This window comes from Ixodes scapularis, unplaced genomic scaffold (assembly GCF_016920785.2).
Source record: "Ixodes scapularis isolate PalLabHiFi unplaced genomic scaffold, ASM1692078v2 PGA_scaffold3__209_contigs__length_174095766, whole genome shotgun sequence".
NCBI lineage: Eukaryota > Metazoa > Arthropoda > Arachnida > Ixodida > Ixodidae > Ixodes > Ixodes scapularis.
In genome coordinates, this window is record NW_024609868.1 from 107,479,745 (window position 1) to 107,500,262 (window position 20,518).

The 20,518-nt window shown below is 47.0% G+C and overlaps 1 protein-coding gene across 1 annotated transcript; it reads right to left on the bottom strand.

Annotated features, from left to right (window-relative positions):
• Positions 1-526: 526 nt before the first annotated feature.
• LOC115308307 (4-coumarate--CoA ligase 1) lies at positions 527-20,323 on the bottom strand. Its single transcript, XM_042292827.1, has 5 exons — positions 20,201-20,323; positions 17,125-17,326; positions 16,928-17,031; positions 16,430-16,632; positions 527-572 (listed from the first exon to the last, which is right to left on the bottom strand). Exons 1-5 carry the CDS (start codon positions 20,321-20,323, stop codon positions 527-529), a joined length of 678 nt encoding a protein of 225 aa, XP_042148761.1.
• Between the last annotated feature and the right edge of the window lie 195 nt (positions 20,324-20,518).

Consider the following 20,518-nt stretch of genomic DNA (forward strand, 5'->3'; position numbering starts at 1 on the left):
CGCTGCTCCAGAGCTACAGGCGCAATGTTCGCCGTTCATAATAGCTGGAACTGCTGCACATGCGTCAAATACGTAATCAAGAATAATTGCGTTAACGTCCTTCGAAAATTTCATAATGCAGCACTTGCTCAGCGATTCCTTATGAACAAACCTTGGACGGTCCTCGTAAAAAAATTCGATTTTTAACTCTATTGTAGTAAGTACTACAGTGAACACTTGATGGTTAGGGCAATTTTTGATCGGTGCCAAACAAAGATATAAGTATATAACTTATGCCATTTGAGGCATTTTAGGCATACCTTGACTTTGCTCCCGGCGACAGGAAATCCGCAATCGTCGAAAGTGAGGTGTCCCACAGGCGAGATGCTCAGGACACCAAACGTTTCAGTTAAGCCGTAGCAATTGGCAATTGATTCCGCGTTGAATATTTCACGAATGCCCCTTCCAAGCGATTTCGTTACCATTGATCCACCCACGATTACTTTTTTTACAGGAAATTCACTATCCTTGTTTTTTCTGGCTTCATTCACGACATGTTGCATCCGAGCACAATGGACAAGTAAAAGAGACACCTGCAAAATGTAAAAACAGTTTAGCACTTTGTATATAATGCTTGCAGAATTCATAATTTGCTACTGTGCCGCAGGAGTCCTGCAAGTAGATAGGATTTTTTCCGCACATCGGTAGTTTATTTTAGTCCTGTGTTGCCGAAAAAAAAAGCTTATTTCAAACTCCGAGTTAAAAAGGTGCTTCTTAAATAAGGCTCGTCAGAATAATGGGTGCTGAAAAAAAGAGGCCATGTGAATTAGGTTATTCTTTTTAACTCGCGTTCACTTTCAACCCATCGAAAAGCGCGGGCAGAAGCCCAAGGAACCCCATCGCCTCGCAACATATTCGTGTCCTTCCGCGAGATAAAATTCGTTTCCAATAGTCACCGTCACTATGGCAACAAATCGTCTGCTAAATGAACGCATACGCGAACGATGCGCATGAGGCAAGCAACTACCGATGTCGCTTTCCTAATGCCATCTGCGAAGTCACTGGGGCGACGCTACCCAGAGCCGAACGTGCCGGTGCGGGGGTCGACGCTGAGAGCTGAAAGCGGTCGCCTGCCGAACCCTCAACGGCTCCAACGAGATTTTGCGAAAGCTCGAGCCTTGGATAATAATGTTTTTTTCACCTAACTAAATGGAGCGAGGCATTGCGCGAACTATTTTGGAGGCCTAGTTTGGAGCCCCAAGCTAGCGTTGTCGCTTTGATGTGGATTAGCAGACGGTATTCTGAAAATGGCACTAGCTGCTGTCTTCCTCGTGTGCTCCTTCCTAGTCAGCAGACGCTCTGTTTTTTGTGTTTTTTTTTTTCGCTGACGAGCATGGCAGACTGACTTAATCGTGTGGACAGAAAGAGACGGCGGTGTGGTGAGATTAGTTGCTCGTATCGGCTGTTTGTTTTTAAGAAAACACTCTTTGATATAAGGACTTTACAGATATGTATGATTTTCTCCAGCACCTAATACGATTATGACTCAAAACTCGTGTTTATTTGTCCACCCGGCAGCCGGTGTTTATCCCCTGGAACATGTGTCTAAAATATCGAAGTGCATTTTTACAATAAAAAACACAAAACAGCTGAACTAGCACAACAGAAATGAGCAGTGATCAAACAGGGGTTGAGTCTGAGAAGGAAGGGGGATGGGGGGGAGGGGGGGGGAGTTGTTCCATTGGTGGTTGGATTAGTTAAGTTAGCCTCCGTAATTTGATTATTACAATTATATCCCGTCGCAAAAATGAGAAACTCGTAAGTTCGTAAGCAATTGTTTGCCGGCAGCGCCTTTCCAGATTGCCCTAATCAGCGTGAGGCAAATAAGGCGTCAACCCTAGAAACAAGCTGTCCTCTTAAAGGTTTAGTCACTTGTCTTCACTGAATTGTACTGGCTCATCGAAGTGGCTCGTTCCTTAAAACTTCAACACATAACGTGTTAAAGTATTGCCTGGCAGCTAACCGTTTGGCAAAATGCCTAGCACCTAACTGTTTCCGCTTTCGCACTCCCCTGCCGGAAGACCGTCACACGAGTGCTGTGTCAGCGTTCCGCTGGAACGCGTGTTCTCGTTGATCGTATCTCAGCCCAACGACTGACGTCAGATTGGTTACTAATCTATGCCTTTCGCTGACCTCCGCTATGCTTTAAGATGTAATTTGACTATCGGGTTGAACTCAAATCTACTCGACTAAAATTTAGAGAGCAAGCGAGGAAAAATAGCTATACGGTAATGATGGTGATGTGTTAAATGCCGATATAGCGTTGAATTTTGTTTAGGTAACCTAACCGAGGACAGGGTATAGGATTGCACATCAGTGTTGCTTCACCGTTTGCCGGAAGTAAGGACACGAGAGTTCCGCCAAGGTTTCACTGGAACCTTTTCTTTTTTTTTTTTTTTTTGTTTAAAGGAATTTCTTAGTTGGGCCTCGTTTTTCTAGATTGCAAAAAAAGAAAAGAAGAAAACGCCTCAGCAACAGAAATCCCAGCGGCTTAAGGAAAGAATATAACTCAATTGAAGATGTGTCCGATAAAAAAAAACAGTTTGCTTAAAAATGTTCCATGGTAGTTTGTCACTGCGTCCACCTGTGCAGTAAATTTGCATGGCATTAGGCAGTTCAGTATGTCGAGCGATTTTGAATATATGTTATAATATCGCCCCAAATGTATCACCTGAAATGTTTCGAGGATGTCCTTAAACTCTTCATATGAAATCCAGGGTTCTGCGATGACGGCCTTCGCGCCCATCAGCATACAATTCATGTCATATGCCAAGCCCGAAGCGTGGGTGATGGGATTCCAGGCAAGGAAAACATCGTCTTCAGTGCAACTTCCAGTAGATCTGGAGTCGAAATACGGGAGAAATACCATAAATGCTAGGACAATAATAAAAAAAAGATGCTTGCTCAAAGAAAAATTATCCAAATATGCCTTCCTCCCAATTACTTCCACCTTAAACTCTTAGACTATCTTGCCTCTTTGCAGACGCGACTTTTTCCTAACGAAGCACCCTAAATATTTTACACATCCTACAAGAGGACGGCACACGGAAAAAATTGAGCATTGCTGTGTTAATCCACAGCAAAGTCAGATCGACTGCTGTGCATCGGCGACGCGTTCACGTACGCGTGAACAAAAGCGTTCGGAAGAAAATAGCCATCTGACCATTTTGTTTCAACCTTTTTTGTTTCTTTTTTTGTTCCGGAGCGAGTGATAGCGCGTTCTCACGGCACGAGCTTTTGACCTTGGCAGTGCTACGCAAATATTTTCTTATCAGCTATTTTACAGCGGAGCTGTTAAGGGCTATCTTCCCCAGTATCGTGCCCGTGAGCAAACAAATGATGGCACGAAACTGTGGACAGCTGCCGCCATCTATGAGCGACGGCAGCAACCAGACAATCGGCTCGCCGGTTGTCTGGTTGTCGCCGTCGCTCATAGATGCCGCACTCTTTCCAGCCTTTTCATAGGGAGACTCTAGTTCCTTTCCCCTCTGGCTTGCCGACTTGCGGCCGGCCATTACTTCATACCCACAATAGTACAGCTTCGCTGGTCTGCCATCTTCACCAATGTTGAAAGGCTGTTTATTTTTGTTTGCTTGTTTTAATTTTCCAGAGAACACGTGCAGTGGGCATCGTGTACTAAGAACCCCCAGAGTATATAACGCGGGCTTTTGTAATGCTGTGGGGTAGCTCAGTGGTAACATCTCCGCTTCGCACGCAGCGGGCCCAGATTCGACTCCCGCGGGCGGCGAGAGATCTTTCTCGAGGGTGAAGCGACATCGACGACAGACATCCCACGCTCTTGTACGCCAACCACAACATCAACCACGACAATAACTACAACATCAACAACGGACGTCACTTGTAGTGTTAAAAAGATCCCATAACAGCTATAGCAGTAAATTGAAGTCCATATTTGCTATAACTGTTTTGTAAACGACGCGTTAGCAACATGAATATATCAATTGCGGGACCCACGCAACCACCCATTCATGATATCGCCACATGTGAAATGTTGGTGGCGTAGTCCACACAGTTTCTTTGCGCATATCCCAGTGCTCATGAAAGCGACACACCAACCTTTCCTTTATTTTCTTTCGTCTTTTTGCGGACACGGTTTTTTAGCGCTTGAGCTGCTTCGGCATTTAGCCTCCTTGCTTCCCAACCACGTTTCGATCCGCTGGACTTTCCGGCATCGCTCGCTTCATCGGAATTCTTTTTTTAGGGGCGAAGCTCCTTATGGTCTAGCCTTGTTCGTCCGGCATCCGTGCTCACATCGATTGTCATCCCATCTGTCTTCGTAAAAAAAGAAAAAAGGTTTGCGCAGTCGATAAGATTCGAACCTGTGCGGGGAGACCCCGATGGATTTCTAGTCCATCGCCTTAACCACTCGGCCACGACTGCGGGACGAGTATGGGGCTCTGGGATGCGGTAGTAACTCAAGAGCTGGGGCTGTCATGGATGAAACGTTGCATGTAGCCGCTCAACGTCTATACAGGAGAGGGCGCTGCGGTCAAATGCGTATATAATCGCGTTAAACTTTGCATGCATTGGCTCAACGTTTAAAGACGAGAGGGCGCTGTGGTCAAATGCTCCACTGCGTATTTAACCACGATCCATACCACACATTCTCTTTCTGACATGGACCGTTGACTTAAGCGGTGGAGATGCGTTTCCACGGCTTCTAGCGGATCCAAGCTGATCCGCTAGAAGAACCACTGGCTCTGCATTTCACCGAACATAAAGCAGTAATAATGAAGTCGAAACGAAACCCGGAACTCGGCACTACCTATGACCAATAAAAACAAATCAGCACCATCAGCACTACCTATGAACAATAAAATCAGTATTGGCGCGCCTAGTAGGCAGCGCAGCCGTAGCCTAACGCATTCCACTTCTGGCTTTCACCGAGTGCGGACGTGGGATGGCAGGCTCCGCCGGAGTAGCGATAGCGGCCCAGTCGGGCCGCGGTGACAGGAATGACTCTGCGTCTTCGGAGTATCAGATAATTTTGCCGCCTCTGCCAACTGGACCTACGGTGCTCAACACCGTGTTTCTTCACGCCGATGTCCGGGGACGCCCGTACCGTGTGGAGGACTTCCGCGACACCCTGAATCGTCTGGCACTGCTCCCCGAGGTTCTTACCTTAGGGGCATACCAGATGAACCACGTCTGGGCTCTTCAGGTCACCCGAGGGTAAACGGAAAATCATCGCTGCGGGCGACCTTGTTGTCAAGGGACGGCGATGCGTCGTCGTGGACCCGGCGAATAGGGACGTCCGAGTCAAGATGCATTGGCTGCTTCATTACGTTCCCGACGACGAGGTGAGGGTGGCACTTGCACCGTATGGCCAGGTGTTTGACGTTGGAACTGAGAAGTGGCGGGTTGAAGGAGTCATGGGCTGCGGGTTGATGACACGCACCGCTGTTATCCGGCTCAAGCCAGGGATAGGGTTGGAAGACCTGCCCCACCAGCTGCGTATAGCCGGAGGACCGGCTCTCGTCGTGGTGCCGGGCAGACCCCCGCTTTGCCTGCGCTGTCAGCGGACCGGGCACATCCGCCGGGACTGCCGTGTGCCGAAGTGCGCAACCTGCCACCGGTTCGGCCATGACGCGCATCACTGCATCAAGACCTACGCTACGGCCACATGTTCGAGTGGACAAGACGCCAACGCCGAGCATGTCATGGATGAAGCAGACGCCCAGGAAGCACTGGAAGGGACGGGCCCCGCCACCAAGTCACCGGGGAGCACAGGCACGCAGGTCGACCGGGCCGCGTCTGAGCATTCGCTGAAGGTCGTCGCTGCTTCATCGGTCGACACACCTACGGGAAACCGGGAAGAGGCGTCGACCAATAAAGACGAGACAGCGACAGGAAATAAACCATCGACGTCGAAGAATGAAGGGCCTGAGTTAAACACTGCGGTCCCACCGGTTAACGAGGTTCACATGGTCGACGCCAGCGGACTGGCTACGAAACACCCGCATCCCGAAGACTCCGACTCTAAGCAAGTTGACGGCAGACCGACCCTGGCGGAGGCACCGGTGAAGGCGGCACCGCCTAAAAGGAAACCGCTTCGACCCTCTCCGAAACCTGCACCCGAACCCAGGGAACCGGACAAACAGGTCGGTTGAAGCGTCCCCGGGCCAGCTCCTGGTGAGGATACGCAAGTCACTGACACGCGGGGACGTCTAGCCTTAGCGACAGTCTGAAAGTAGCGACGTTAAATGTTCGCGGGTTTGCCTCGCGTCGCAAGCAGTACCAGGTTAGAAGGCTGCAAATCGATAATGGCATAGACGTCCTAGCGATTCAGGAGACAAAGGTTGAAAGCGATGAGGCAACCGCTTCCCTGTTGGCCCCTTTTTTACATTACTTTGAGGTTTGCGTCTCTCGTGCCAACGGACTGTCCGGAGGATGTATGTTGTTTTTAAAGAAGTCTTTAAACGCGCGTGACCTCTCCCTCACTGTTGATAGCGAGGGCAGATTTGTTATTTGTGATTGCAGCTTGAGCAATGTTGAATACAGAATAATAAATTTGTACGCGCCAAACAATGTTAATTCTAGGAAAATATTTTTTGAAAGGATTTATACGTATCTAGACTGCCAAAGGAACATCATTATGTTGGGTGATTTTAATTGCGTTTGTGACGTAAGAGATCGCTCTTGTAAAACACGGCAACGTGATATTAGCACGGGTATTTTAAATGAGATGATTTCCGAATTCACTTTATATGATGTTGCGAATTACCAAAGAAATGACCTGGCGTTGCGGTACACGCATTTTCAGGGCACAAGTCATGCCCGTCTCGACAGAGCGTACGTGTCGATTGAACTTTTAACTGATTACGATGACTACAGTGTGTCACCCGTTTATTTCTCCGACCATGCGCTGGTTTCTTTCTTTGTCGGGGGAAAACAGAAAAATACCGGCTTCCAATGGGAATTGTGGAAACTTAATAATAGCCTGCTCAAGGATGACGTGATTAATGAGTCTATAGATGCATTACTAGTGATGCTGCATGACCGTACAGAGAGCCCCAGTACGAAGTGGGAATGGTTTAAACGGGAGGTCAAGCTAACTGCTATAGAACGCGCTAGTACGCTCGCGTACTGGAAGAAAGCAGAAGAAAAGCTGCTGCTAGATGATCTTCACCGCATTTCTAAACTAGAATGTGAACATCCCGGACAATTTACAGATCAGCTGAGTTATGTGAAACAAAAAATAGCTGAATTTGAAACAGAAAAGTACAAAGGAGCACTCGTAAGAGCTCGAGCGGAGAAATACACTCTGGGTGAACAGCCAACCAAACGGGCACTAAGTGCAGAAGCCAAATATGCAAAAACAAAAAATATCACAATGATAGAATACAATGGCCTATCGACTAATCGCCCTGCAGTTATTGAAAAGTCTTTTATCGAATATTATAGCAGTCTGTTTCGGCGACGGCAGCACGGCAGTGACTCGCAGCTTAAAGATTATCTAGCGGCGATGCCCCGTCTAAGCGATGAGATAAAGGAATGGCTGGAAGCTCCGATAAGTGTGGAAGAAATCGTGCGTGCAATCGATGACCTTCCGTCGAAAAAGTCTCCTGGACCCGACGGTGTGACGGCGGCTTTTTATAAAAAGTACAAAGACGTAATTTCAGGCCCCCTTCATGCTGTAATAATTGAAGCTTGTGACACAAATACGATACCACCGTCTTTCTTAAACACACACACTGTTCTCATACCCAAAGTTGATGATGAAGAGAATTTAAAAAATATAAAAAATTACAGGCGAATAGCCCTTGGTAATGTTGAGTTTCTAATGAAAGTTTTAGCCCGGCGGTTGCAGAACGTTATTTGTAAGATTGTGGGTGAGCATCAGACTTGTGGTATCAAAGGTCGTTCAATTCTGACAATTGTTCACATTGCAAGAAGTATATTAGAGGTATGTGACGAGGAATTAGATCAAGTTGCCATGATTCAGATCGACCTAGAGAAGGCCTTCGATCGTGTACAGCACAGTGTATTGTATAAAATATTACATCACGTTAGAGTAGGCAAAATAATATTGAATTTCGTTCGCTTGGCATATACAGGATGTACTACCCAGCTAATAATTAGCGGGAAGCTTACAACGCGTATTAGTGTAGAGTCATCCGTCAAGCAAGGTTGCCCACTGTCCCCGTTGCTATTCAGTTTATTTCTCGAGCCCTTTTGTAGAAACATAATTAAAAATAGACTTATAAATGGTTTTTCTCTCCAAGATATAGAAGTAAAACTCCTAGCTTATGCCGATGATGTTGCTGTTTTTTGCAAAGATAAGAAAAGTATTGTCGAAGCGGTGCGTGAAGTAAAGTCCTACTGCGAGTTAACCGGCGCTGCCGTTAATTGGCAGAAATGCTGCGGCCTCTGGCATGGGACATGGGCCACGAAGCCCGAAGTCTTTGAAGATATCTGTTTTATGTCAACGCCAACTGAGTATATTGGTGTTCCATTGCAACATTATAAACGATCGAATGAATACTGGTCAACGGTGATTCAAGAGACGCGAGAGAAAGCGGGTAAATGGGGTGGGTGGGATATGTCAATTTTTACGCGTGCCACTGTCTGCAACATTTTCTTAATTGCAAAATTTTGGTATGTACTTCAAGTTTTGGCTTGCGCTAGAGTAAATGTACAAAAATTATACCGTGTTTTTGCTGTATTCATTTGGCGGTCTGGGTGGGAAAGAGTATATCGCGATAATCTGTTTCGCTGCGTCAAGAAAGGCGGGCTGTCCCTATCACATATATTCGTTAAGCAAGTTGTATCGCGGTTTTTGTTTTTTAGAGAGCAAACTAATCCTTTTCTTCGTGCTGTCATTCAGACTAGACTCGCGGAGGAAATTCCTTCGTTCGTTGTTTCCACATGTTACGAAAGGCAAAGGCGAATTGGTAGTTTTCTTCGCGAGGTGATTGACGCTTGCCGGTTTTTGACTGTACGGTTCTCTTTTGAATACTTGTCAGCTGTCACCCGAAAACGCCTTACGCGAGACATTATAGATGCTGTCTTTCCTGTTCCTGTCTACCGTTCTATGTTTCATGCTGGCCCAGGGCAGGACGTGTTATCAAGAGTTAAGAAAATGTCTATCCCACCTTCTGTTAAAACCTTCTTTAAGTTACATACAAACACTCTCCCAGTAAAAACTTGGCTTCATGAGAAAAAACTGTTCGACCCTTGGGGCGTTGACTGTCTACTGTGCAAAAAGCCCGAAACTACAGAACATGTATTTTTAGACTGCTGGGACGCCTTCCTTTTTTGGGATGTTCTTCAGAGAACTATTAAAAAAGATTTTACTTTAACACCGTATGGTATCAGGTTCCTTCCTGTTCACAAAGACAGCGAAATTCCGGTTGACCTTGTTATGCTTCTGGGCCTGCATGCAATATGGTGCAGCAGAATGGCTGTAAGGCATGCTGATGTGGACGCGCGTCCCGTTCGATTGTATTTTACGGAATCTGTTAGCCGCCTGAAATCTGTGTACGCCACGTTAGAGTGTCCGCCCGACTGGGTGCCAATATTGGACGCTCTAGAGAACCTGAAAGAATTTTAACATTCATGCTCGAGCCTTATGTGTTGTGCACGTGTTTTTATCATTGTAATTATCATTGATTGTTGAGTTTGTGTTCACTGTCAAAATCGGCAAAAAAAAAAAAAAAAAGCAACCGTAGCCTAACGGTTATCGCGCTTGCCTCCCACGCAAAGGGCCAGGGTTCGATTCCTGGCCGCGGCTACGCATTTTTTATTATACTTTCATGTGATGTTCTGGTGAATTCGAGAACCGTCTAGGGGATGATTCGAGGTTAGAATGTTCTACGCGTCGAACCTTCTACATCGAATGCTCCAGAAGCCAACGCGTGTACAAAAGCGGCTCCGCGTGGCAAGCAGGAGTAAGTTTCGCCCCAGCGTTTGACTCTGCTGTCACGCCGACTTCGACGCCCGCGACGCTCTGTTATTATTTTTTGTACCCTTTTATTTTTGGGCACAAGTTCGCCCCATTAAACGTTTAGTTTCTTCTGTCTTTATCGCCTCATCAATTGTCATTCGTGACATTTTGGTGGAGGTGCGGGGTACCGCATGCCCGTGCAGCGTTCCCCTCCAAGGGCCCGCAGTGCAAGTCCGATTCCCGGCTCGGTGAGAAGACCACTCACCGCGGAACCTGAAACTCGGACCAGCTGCCACACCAAGGGAGAGGATCCTGAGTACGGTTTGCTGCTAGACATGCCCAAACCGAAGAAGACGACGATGGCCAACCAGTCACAAGCCCCCACCGCTTCTCCCGTCATCTTCATGCCCGTCGCACCGCGGACGGCTGCCCCTTTCCACGGTGAACTCTACGAAGACGTCGAGGATTGTATTGACCCGTACGAACGTGTCGCTCGCCACAATGGCTGGACCGACGAGCAGAGTCTGCAAAATGCGTATTTTTCGCTCGAATTGGGACTGCCAGGTACTGGTACGAAAATCACGAGCCTTCTTTGACATCGTGGGATGTGTTCAAGAGCCAGCTGAAGGCAACATTTCTCAACCAACACCGCCGAGAGAGAGCCGAAGACCTGCTTCGAACCCGAACCCAGGGCCCCAACGAGAGCGTCACCGGCTTCGTGGAGGACGTTCAGCGCCTGAGCGCCTGCGCCGACCCTCAGGCTACGGAAGAAAAGAAGGTTCGAATCCTCATGAGGGGCGTGAGAGACAGCATCTTCGGCGGCCTTGTTCTTAGCCCTCCGACAACAGTCGAAGATTTTGTCACTGAGGCGACGAACATCGAGCGTGCCCTGCAAGCCCGAGCCAGCCAGTACCATCGACCACCCGGCCGCGCTGCCTACTTGGCGCGCGGCACGCGGGTTCATGGCCCAGCTGACGCAAGAGATGCTTCGTCTCAGTGGCACCGGCCATCGTCGAACCACTGCATACCACCCGCAGACCAACGAGCTGACCGAGCGACTCAACAAGACAATCACCGATATGATCTCTATGTACGTCGACGTAGAGCACAAGACGTGGGACGAGGTGTTGCCCTACGTCACGTTCGCCTACAATACGGCGGTTCAGGAGACTACTGGATTCACCCCTATCCAGCTGGTACATGGTCGGAAGGTAACGACCATGTTGGACGCAATGCTGCCCCATGAGCCATCTGACAATGAGAGCGACGACGCCCAGACGGTTGCTCAACGCGCCGAAGAAGTCCGCCAGCTCGCCCGACTCATGATTCAGGACCAGCAACGCGTCGACGCGGGCCGCTACAAGCTTCGTCGCAGGGACGTTTACTTCCAGCCCGGAGACAGGGTGTGGGTGTGGACGCCCATCCGTCGCCGCGGCCTCAGTGAGAAACTGCTGAAACGGTACTTTGGACCATACAAGGTACTTCGTCGCCTCGGCGAGCTGAACTACGAGGTGATGCCGGACGGAACAAGAACATCATCACGCCGCCCACCACGACCTGAAGTCGTCCACGTCGTGCGCCTGAAGCCGTACTACGCTCGATAGGACTGTGGATCTAATGTGTTTCAAATGACTCTTTAGTTTGCCGTTCTTTTTATGTGCTTCGTTTTGTTTTGTGTTGGATCGGGGCGATGCACTTTTTAAGGGGGGAGTAATGCCGCGCGCCAAGTAGGCAGCGCGGCCGTAGCCTAACGGTTATCGCGCTTGCCTCCCACGCGAAGGGCCAGGGTTCGATTCCTGGCCGCGGCTTCGCATTTTTGATTACACTTTAATGTGATGTTCTGGTGAATTCGAGAACCGTCTAGGGGATGATTCGAGGTTAGAATGTTCTACGCGTCAAACCTTCTACATCGAATTCTCCAGAAGCCAACGCGTGTACAAAAGCGGCTCCGCGTGGCAAGCAGGAGTCAGTTTCGCCCCAGCGTTTGACTCTGCTGTCACTTCGACGCCCGCGACGCTCTGTTATTATTTTTTGCACCCTTTTATTTTTGGGCACAAGTTCGCCCCCATTAAACGTTTAGTTTCGTCAGTCTTTATCGCCTCGTCAATTGTCATTCGTGACAGTATCATCAGCACCACCAGAGCTTTGCCCCAATCAACATCACTGACCACATAGAAAGGCGGTCATTTTTTTTTTTTTTTTGAAAACTGCTGCGTGCCCGTTACAGGTTTTTTTTTGTTTTTTTAGTGGCGATTGTGATTACCAAGATAAGTTTTTCTTCTTGTTGGTTGTCCATTGTGCCTTCGGCCCACAGGCGACCAGCTCCGGCGACGAACAAATTGTCGCGCAAATGCTGACAACACTGAGTGGCACACTTCCACTGTCACAACGTAAAGTACTAGACAGATGCAGGTGCGACAATAGCCATGTAATTCTAAAATTTTGGCAGCGCCTCTAGCGATCAAAATCGAATATTTTTTTTTAGTCGCGTTTTAAGATTGAATTTTATTACACATTTTCACGGTGCTCGCGACCGTTGTTATCTTTGTAAAAAATAACAAGAAAAAAACTACGGGAAGATATTTGTATTGTTTGGATATGACAGTGAAAACGCGAGCTCTCTTTTGCTTGTTTAAACTTTTTTTAAATATTTCCTATTCTCTGTTACCACGCTTAGAAAGGTGCTGACGTACGCTTCTAAACGACCGTGTTACGTGCACTATCGAACGCTGCAGTGTCGCTTTATGTTTGATGCAAGCAATACATGGTCGCGTCTTATGCGCTCGCGCCCCCTGGCGGAGAGCAATGGGCCTATACCTTTGACGAATCGCATGAAGGGTGAGAAAATAGGATCTAATCGTGGCTTCCAAGGTAGCTAAACTTGCGGAGCAAAACATTCTTCGCTTTCTGACGTAGCGGGGGGAGTGACCAAAAGAATGCCGCAAAGTTTCCTCCTCCCTGCGCGCGCTTAACTTCGCAACTTTTGACGAAAAATCCCCCGCGATCCCTAAGCGGTGCACGAGAGCACGAGAGCACGAGACAGCGCGGGGAGGCGAGCGTTCACGCCGCTCGCTGTACGTTGTCTTTGAGCTCTCTATACTCTGTTTCATACTTAGCGTGCAACGCTGTCAAAGTTACTGGCGCGAGCGTGAGGCTTGATCTCGTTGATCATTTGCACGCGTTCTCGCGCAAACAAAAGCATAGATGAAGCCACGCGCTCGCGCCAGTAGCTTTGACGGCGTTGCACGCTAAGTATGAAACAGAGTATAGTGCCGACAATCCCGTCATGCCTCGCCCAGGCGAGGAGCGAGAGCGGACGACGAGAATTCGTCTGCTACGATGCGGCATTCGCACAGCGGAACTGAAAGAAAAAGCGAGTTTTCTGCTCGAAATCGCGTCCCGCGGGCCACAAACTCAAAAGCGAGCTTGAATTGTAAGCGTCTTATATTTCACGATGGGAGGAATCGACGACCCGTGTTTTATTTGCAAAATTTGAGTCGCGTTGTTGCCGTACAAACGCTGAAACCTACCAGTGTGTAATGAAAGTCGAAGGACAACCACAGAGGCCGCGAGATCTAGCATCACTTCTGTATGGGTGAAAAGTGGAACATCTTTCGACATAGCTCCCACAACAGAAACCTGTGACGCATTCACTCAGCGTCCGGGAAGGCTAAACACGGAGACGTTGCCCGAGGCTCAAGCAAAGTCATATTTGAACGGCAGCTATCTTGCCCCGTTGTATTTTGTCTGAGAAAGCTCTCGTTCTCAATGCCCTCACCAGGGAAATAAAAAGTCTTACAAAACGCATTGCTAGATGTTCCAAAGAACTGGATTTAAGCCGTATCCTTGCAATGGTTCCCTCATAATACTATGCTTAAAACGAAGCAAGTTCTTGCGCGTACAGTGCCATCAATTTTCTCAAGTGTATGCTATTTTGTAGTCAGCTGGTTTCAGAAACTTAGGCCGTCCGTAGATATCTCTGACAGCCGAGTTCCTTAATTGGAAGTCATCGCAATATAAGTTACACGTTGCAGCAACCAACGTTTATAGATAAACGATGGCAACGACTGGGCGCTCTCGCATTCCCACCCATCACGCCGAACAAAAAGGCGCTAGTTTTGGTTTGAGGTCGGTACTTTTCTACAACACCTATGGCGACAGCATCAGTCTGCACTCGGTGCATTCGGCAAGTTCGTTCGGGGCCGGTTCTCCGTGCAGCAGTCCGCGGGTGCAACGCATTAGAACTCTCACAGTGCAAGTCTGGATCGCGGATCGGGAGCCCGTCACTGGCCTCACCGGCGGCCATAGCTTGACAACAGGCAATACGCCGCGTCCTAGCTGTCTAGTCCTCCCTTCGTTTTCGTCCTTGTTGTTTTGACGTATTACATTATGAGGCAATACACGCAAGTCTAAGGGAGAAACACGCAAGAATAAGAAGCTTGTGCGCGGTGCTCGAGGGCGAGCTTTTATGACGTGCTGCGATGATTATATCAGGTGCTTGGAGATCAAATAGACATTCGTCAAACGTTCGAACATCGATTTAAAAAAATGAAAAAATGGGCCTGAGCACCACCGGCTTTACCGATGTCGCTTGCTTCGGTTGCTAAATAAATGGCACTTTCAGCGACTGAACGGCATGCTCCGAGTTTCAGTTTCAGTTCAAAGAAAAAGCTTTCACCATGAAGTACTATGTACGCGCGGTTAAAACGATGCGAATGTCCCCCGTAAAGGCCTTCTAACTTATCGTTTGCTGAGCTCTGATGACTCCGAGATCATGGATGACTCCACAATAATTCTCGGTAGCCCTTCTCTCATAAACACATCACAGTTAACGCCCAACAAAGTCGCCCTCGACCTTCAACCACACAACATTCATTTAAACAAGGTTGATATTCTAACGCGTTTAATACATAATATTAACTGTTATTTCCGGGAACCCACAATAATAACTGTTATTTGCGGAAACACGATAGAAATTTTATTATCGAGAACAACTTACTAACGTAATAAAATTAAGATTTCCCGTTTCTCCTATAGCATGCATTATATCGTGTCAAGTGATGACTGCCGGTGGTGCCGCTCGACCCCAGCAACACAGGCCTCTATCCGCGATCTAGCCTCCTAAGGAATCAGTGGTGCCAGTGCTATTAGACAAATCGTTTATTTGCATCGGTACACCCATGCCTGCCGGATGTCGGGACGAGGCGCAAAACCGTACATCCGGCCAATATTGAAGCCGGTTTTCGGCTGAAATTGCCTCGACACTCGCCAAGAAGCAACGTGCTGTTTCGGCGACTCGTGTGTGTAATTTCTTTTTTTCAGTCATTTTATTGGGTCCCGGGCCACTGTGTACACCCCAAAAAAGAAATGTCGTGTGGTAATTACACCTTGACGAGAAGCAGGCACGTAGCCGGGATTTTGTTTCGAGGGTGGGGGGGGGGGGGGGGGGGGGGGGGGGCGCCCATGACAATGTGCTTTATGAGGGCGAGGGGGGAGAGGAGGCCCAGCAAAATTGAAGATTTCGGGGGGGGGGGGGGGGGGGCAGGCCTTATTCCCCCCCCCCCCTTCCCGGCTACGTGCCTGACGAGGAGGGCTATTGTAGTTTTACATCTTTATAAAAACGTGTAGTGCATTATCACACATTTTTAAAACATGTTTAAAAGATCACACATTTTTAAAGGTGTGACGTTTACATTTTTTTATAAGGTCTCTTGCCACACTTATTAGGGGTGTTAGTTATGGGACACCCCACTTACATGTATAAAGGTGTGCAAATGTTTAATGTGCATATACCTCTAACGGAAGAAAATCTATTTCATGCGATTACATCGCGTGCCGATGAAACGATCTGTCGATGACACGTCGTTCGATGAACTGATTTGACCGCCAATGAGTGACGACTGCTCGTAGAATTTCGGGGAAATAATTCTGCCGGCTGCCGGGAGACTCCACCCTACCCAAGAGTTACCTAAGTTTTTGTTTGTTTTCCAACATTCTGAATTAGTACCTTATTAGGCTCCTCCCTTCCCCCTCCCCGTCCCTCTCTCCTCCCTCGTGACGTCACTCGTGGAGGCCTCGTGAAGGTCGTAACCTTCACGAGTGAAGACCTTCGTGACGTCACTCGTGACGTCACTTGTGACTTTTTGTACGAGGGGGTCACTTGCGACCCCCCTCGTATACTTTAAGAAAGTGAGCGGTTTTTTTTTCGTTTTTTTTAATGTAAACCTTTTTATAATGTAGGGCTTGTAACAAAATAGCTCTCAGTGTTTGCATGTCGAACACTTTTTTGAATATCTGACTATTTTACGCGAGACGTACTAAATGCATTTTCGTTCTTCTTGGACCTTATATATGTGGCAGGCAGAATTTGTCTGTCTTCGTACATATATACGGAAGCATAACAGAAGGGAGTCTCCAGGTACCACACAACTTTGATCTAGTCTTCTAAAAATAAGTCGCTTTCTTCCACTCCGATCGGCATACCTGAATCCATGAAACGCGGCACAGAACGCCTTGTGTGATAGTTCCACGCCCTTTGGAAGTCCCGTCGATCCTGACGTGTACAGTACCACCACAACCTCTTCCTCGTTGTCAGAAGGCACGTGGGGCTTGAATGAGGCATCCGACAGTTCTTCAAACTGGAGAACATCAATGAAACTGGGCACGCTTCCGACGGCGAACACCGCCTGCGAAGTAATACAAAATGCTCTTACCTGTTGTGGTTGTTGCCAGGCAGAACAAACTGATGGCCACATATTTCTCGTGACAATATAGGTGAAATTTCCTAAACCTAAATGGAGTGATAATATGTCGACTTCGGGATAATAAACGATAACAGCGCCAACCATTTTCTTTCGTGGGACTTAAAAATTACTTTAGTTGTTGCACTTTAATGTAACGAATAAATGCCAGAGAAGAGTTTTTTTTTTAATTTTGTCTCGTCAATACTTATTCTGAATAAATAAAGCATGATCTGCTTACCTTAACGCACGTGGGTATTATATACTTCGCAACATTCGGTGCCGTTTGTTGATCGACAAGTAGGAAAGTGCAGTGAGAGTCTTCAATTATATAGACCAGCTCCCCTGTAAAAACGCTCTTACATTAGGAAATTCTTTGATTTCAAAAAGGCTGCACCTTATCTTCTACCGAAACGGAGGTGTCTAATGAGCACTCACTTGCCACAGAGCTTGGCTTTGCCATGACGAGGGTCCCGCCCGCGAACACAACCCCAAAAGCTGCCGCTACATTTTCAACTCCGTTGCCAATGTGAGCACACACCCTGGACCCTGGTTTCACACCGTGTTGTTTGAAACCTACAGCGTATCTGCGTATTTTTTCCAACAGCTGACACGCACTCAAGGTTTTATAGTTGTCAACCTAGAAGAAAAGGTAAAAGACAGGTGTTTAAAAAAAAAGTTTCTCTAACCTTGCCTGATCGCATAAAACAAAACAGGGGGTATCGTCATAGTCCTTAGATTACCCTGTCTGGAATCTTTTAATAACGCTACGGAAAAGTTATCCGAAGTACAAATCGAAGCACTATGGGTACGCTGCCGACGTTAGGAGTCAAGCAATTAGATCGCTCGCAGAGTCCTGACGAATGGACGTATGTTCCGGGAAGCCAACCTGGAAAGACGTTATTGGACGCGTCTGCTCTTTAATAGAACACCACTATAACCACAGACCCGTCGAAAATATGAACGATGGATAACGCCACCTATATACTTGAAACCTATGCGTCATGTCGTTTCGGAATAAATTAAACACAAAACAAAGAATTCAACTAGCTGCTTCCAAAACTAAAAAAAGTTTAAAGATTTTAAATTTTTTTTTCTATTTGAATTGTCTTCTTTTTTGTGACAATATTTACTCGGGCGGAAACCGCCCGAGATTCCGGACCAACAAATAGTTTATCTAGGGACCATAGTTAAATCTCATTCCTTCGGCTTTCTCATATGTGAGCCCTAATTTAGCATAACCTTTAACAAATCTTGAATCTAGGAACGCACGAAAAAACAGGACGCTAATAAAATGCTGTACGTATCGGCTTCGTTATATGTTCGTTCTATTACCTGTTTGTTGCGAACTCATTGTTTTAAGTAAGAAGAAAAGATGCGGCTTTCAGCATGTAAGTAAAGTAGCGAAGGCTCGACGACAGTGTTGCCGAACCGCGGGAAGTTTCTCTCTAACATTGCTCCAGGGGACAACGGGGAACTAAACTTGAATGCTCGTAAAAGAAGATATGCTTTTATTTTTTAAAATTTATATGTTACATCCGTTCAAATTAAGTTTACGTTTACACTTTGACGTTAGGCTTTCCATACAAAGTTGGACATTTCCCGCGATTCGGCAACACTGGGCCGACCCGAGCGTACATTGAGCGGCCCCACAAATAAAAAAAAAATGTTTAACGACCTAGTGGAATTTTCCGGACAGGTATTTTTGTCAATTTAACTGATATATGATGTCACCCTTGGGATACATGAATCAACGCTATAGTGCATTCACCCATCAGCTGGCAGTGCGGTGGAAGGTATGTACGTGGAGGACAACGTTACTAGAAAACTCAGTTGGGAAACTTACCCTTGAAATCTTGACCTCTGGCGTCCACCGAGACCGAGCTAAATACGCTAACAGCGCCATCCTTTAGCGACGAGTTGAAACAAGAAAGTTGCTTTATATGCCTACTGCAAGAGTGACAGAATGTTCCCAGAGCACAGAAACTCCCAGGCTTGAGGTGCCAAGATAGCGGCACAATTTTTTTATCTTTACTGTGGTCACCATAAGCTTTTAGAAAGCATGTTTTTGCATAAAAACAGACGGAAAAAGCTCTTTTTGTGGGAACTCTCATTGGGGCTCGTCAAGCTGCATATAAGCAGCTTTTTCCCTTGGTATCCCCCATCATGTGATGAAATAAAAAAAAAAGTTGATGTGATTTGATTTGAGATTAGTACATAATGTCAGGCGCGTGATACCTTTTAAAATCTTTAGTTTGAAAGGTTTTGTGGCACGATTAATATTATTTTCGTACAACCATGTCTCACCGGTGATTTCAGGTAGCGCGTCCTGACCTGGGCGCGTCCTAACTTCGGTAGTAATTCGCGGCGCGTCCGCTTGGAAGACGCGGATGGCATCCCTGCAACCCAATCCACCATATGTGTTTTGGCGCCAAAATCGCCGATTAAAGCCAAAATAGAACAGTAACAGGGGAGGGAAGCTATTGAATGTGATACCCCCGTACCAATGTAAGCAGCCGTGCAGTTCCCCGAGTGTCCGCTGCGGAAGAAATGGCGGCGTTGCGATCTCCATTAGCTCGGTTCTCGAGTACGGATCGGTGCCACTTTCTCAGAGCAGGCTATATGGCAGTTTCCCAACTGAGTTGTTCTAGTAACGTTGGTGGAGGCCGATTTCGCTTTCGCCACGTGGTCGCGCTGTCGCTGATACCCAAGCAAAGAGCGGAGTGAGGTGACGAAAGGGGGACTGTTGATTTGCCCGGCGAGCGTCTACCATTCTCCGTACTTTCGGCTTAGGGCTGAACGGAGCTCAGTTCAGAGGAACGGAGCACGTTTAGAACAGGCTCCTGTCGGGTGCCCAAACATCCTGTTCTTATTTCTACACGGACAGAGCCACGCTTTCGCAAGAGCCGGACAAAAAAAGAAAGATACGGCCTTATACAAATATAGTAAACCCGTTTTTTTTTTTACCCTACCCCCAGTTTGCTAATTATTTCAAAGCGCTCGATGTGTGTGTATTTGCTTAACAATATAGCGCAGAATGCTTTCCTCTTTTTGCAGACCTCTTAACCTTAATTTAGTTTGAGCTTATTGCAGTTCTTTTATATTTTCATTCCTATGAGCTGGCTGCTCCTTTTCTGTTTAGCGGTCCAAATAAAAAAAATCCGAGGTTGCTAAATGCCATCGGCATTTCAGTAACTTACTTCTAAACGAAGAGTTATGTTAACATAGCAGCCCGGCCTGAGGTCCTGATTGTATATATAGATATTGTCTGAAAAATGCGCTGCAGACAGCAGCTGAGAATGGTTAGACTGAGCATGGTAGTGCTGACCCCCAAGTCAAACAGCAGGTGAATTTAAAAAAATGTAAGTAGCCTACTCATGAAGCACTTTTGACATCAGCGGATACTCTTGCATCACCACCATGTACAGCAGACATTTTAACCATTTTGTGCCCCTACAAGTATGCAATTTGTTTCGAACCCCACACTAATGTATAGATTGAAACCAATACTCACAATGATTGTCTTGTTCGATAATGTTCTCAAGCGTTGCTCTATGAGTTCGGGAGCGCAGCTGTTTCCAATTTCGATGTCCGGAAAAGGCGAGTGTATTACTCGGTTCACAATTCGAGCGGCCATACCTAGCGGTTTTTGTTTTCTAAAAGTACAAAATGGGGGCATTAGAACATATTTTTCTAGAAACATGACAGAGAATACAATGTCATTGGCTTTATTGCTCACTAGGGCAGAAGCAGTGGAATTATAGAACCTATCTTCATGATTCTACTGCGATGGAATAACATAATTAAGAATCTAAATCAAATTTAAAGTCAA

Bases quoted from the DNA above. Each gene is read 5' to 3' on its own strand.
- LOC115308307 (XM_042292827.1), bottom strand. From the start codon at position 20,323: ATGGCCGCTCGAATTGTGAACCGAGTAATACACTCGCCTTTTCCGGAC. The intron at 17,327-20,200 runs GTGAGTATTGGT...CTTTTCTTCTAG, and splicing joins TATCGAACAAGACAATCATT to GTTGACAACTATAAAACCTT. The intron at 573-16,429 runs GTATGCCGATCG...TACATTTTGCAG, and splicing joins GCCGCGTTTCATGGATTCAG to GTGTCTCTTTTACTTGTCCA.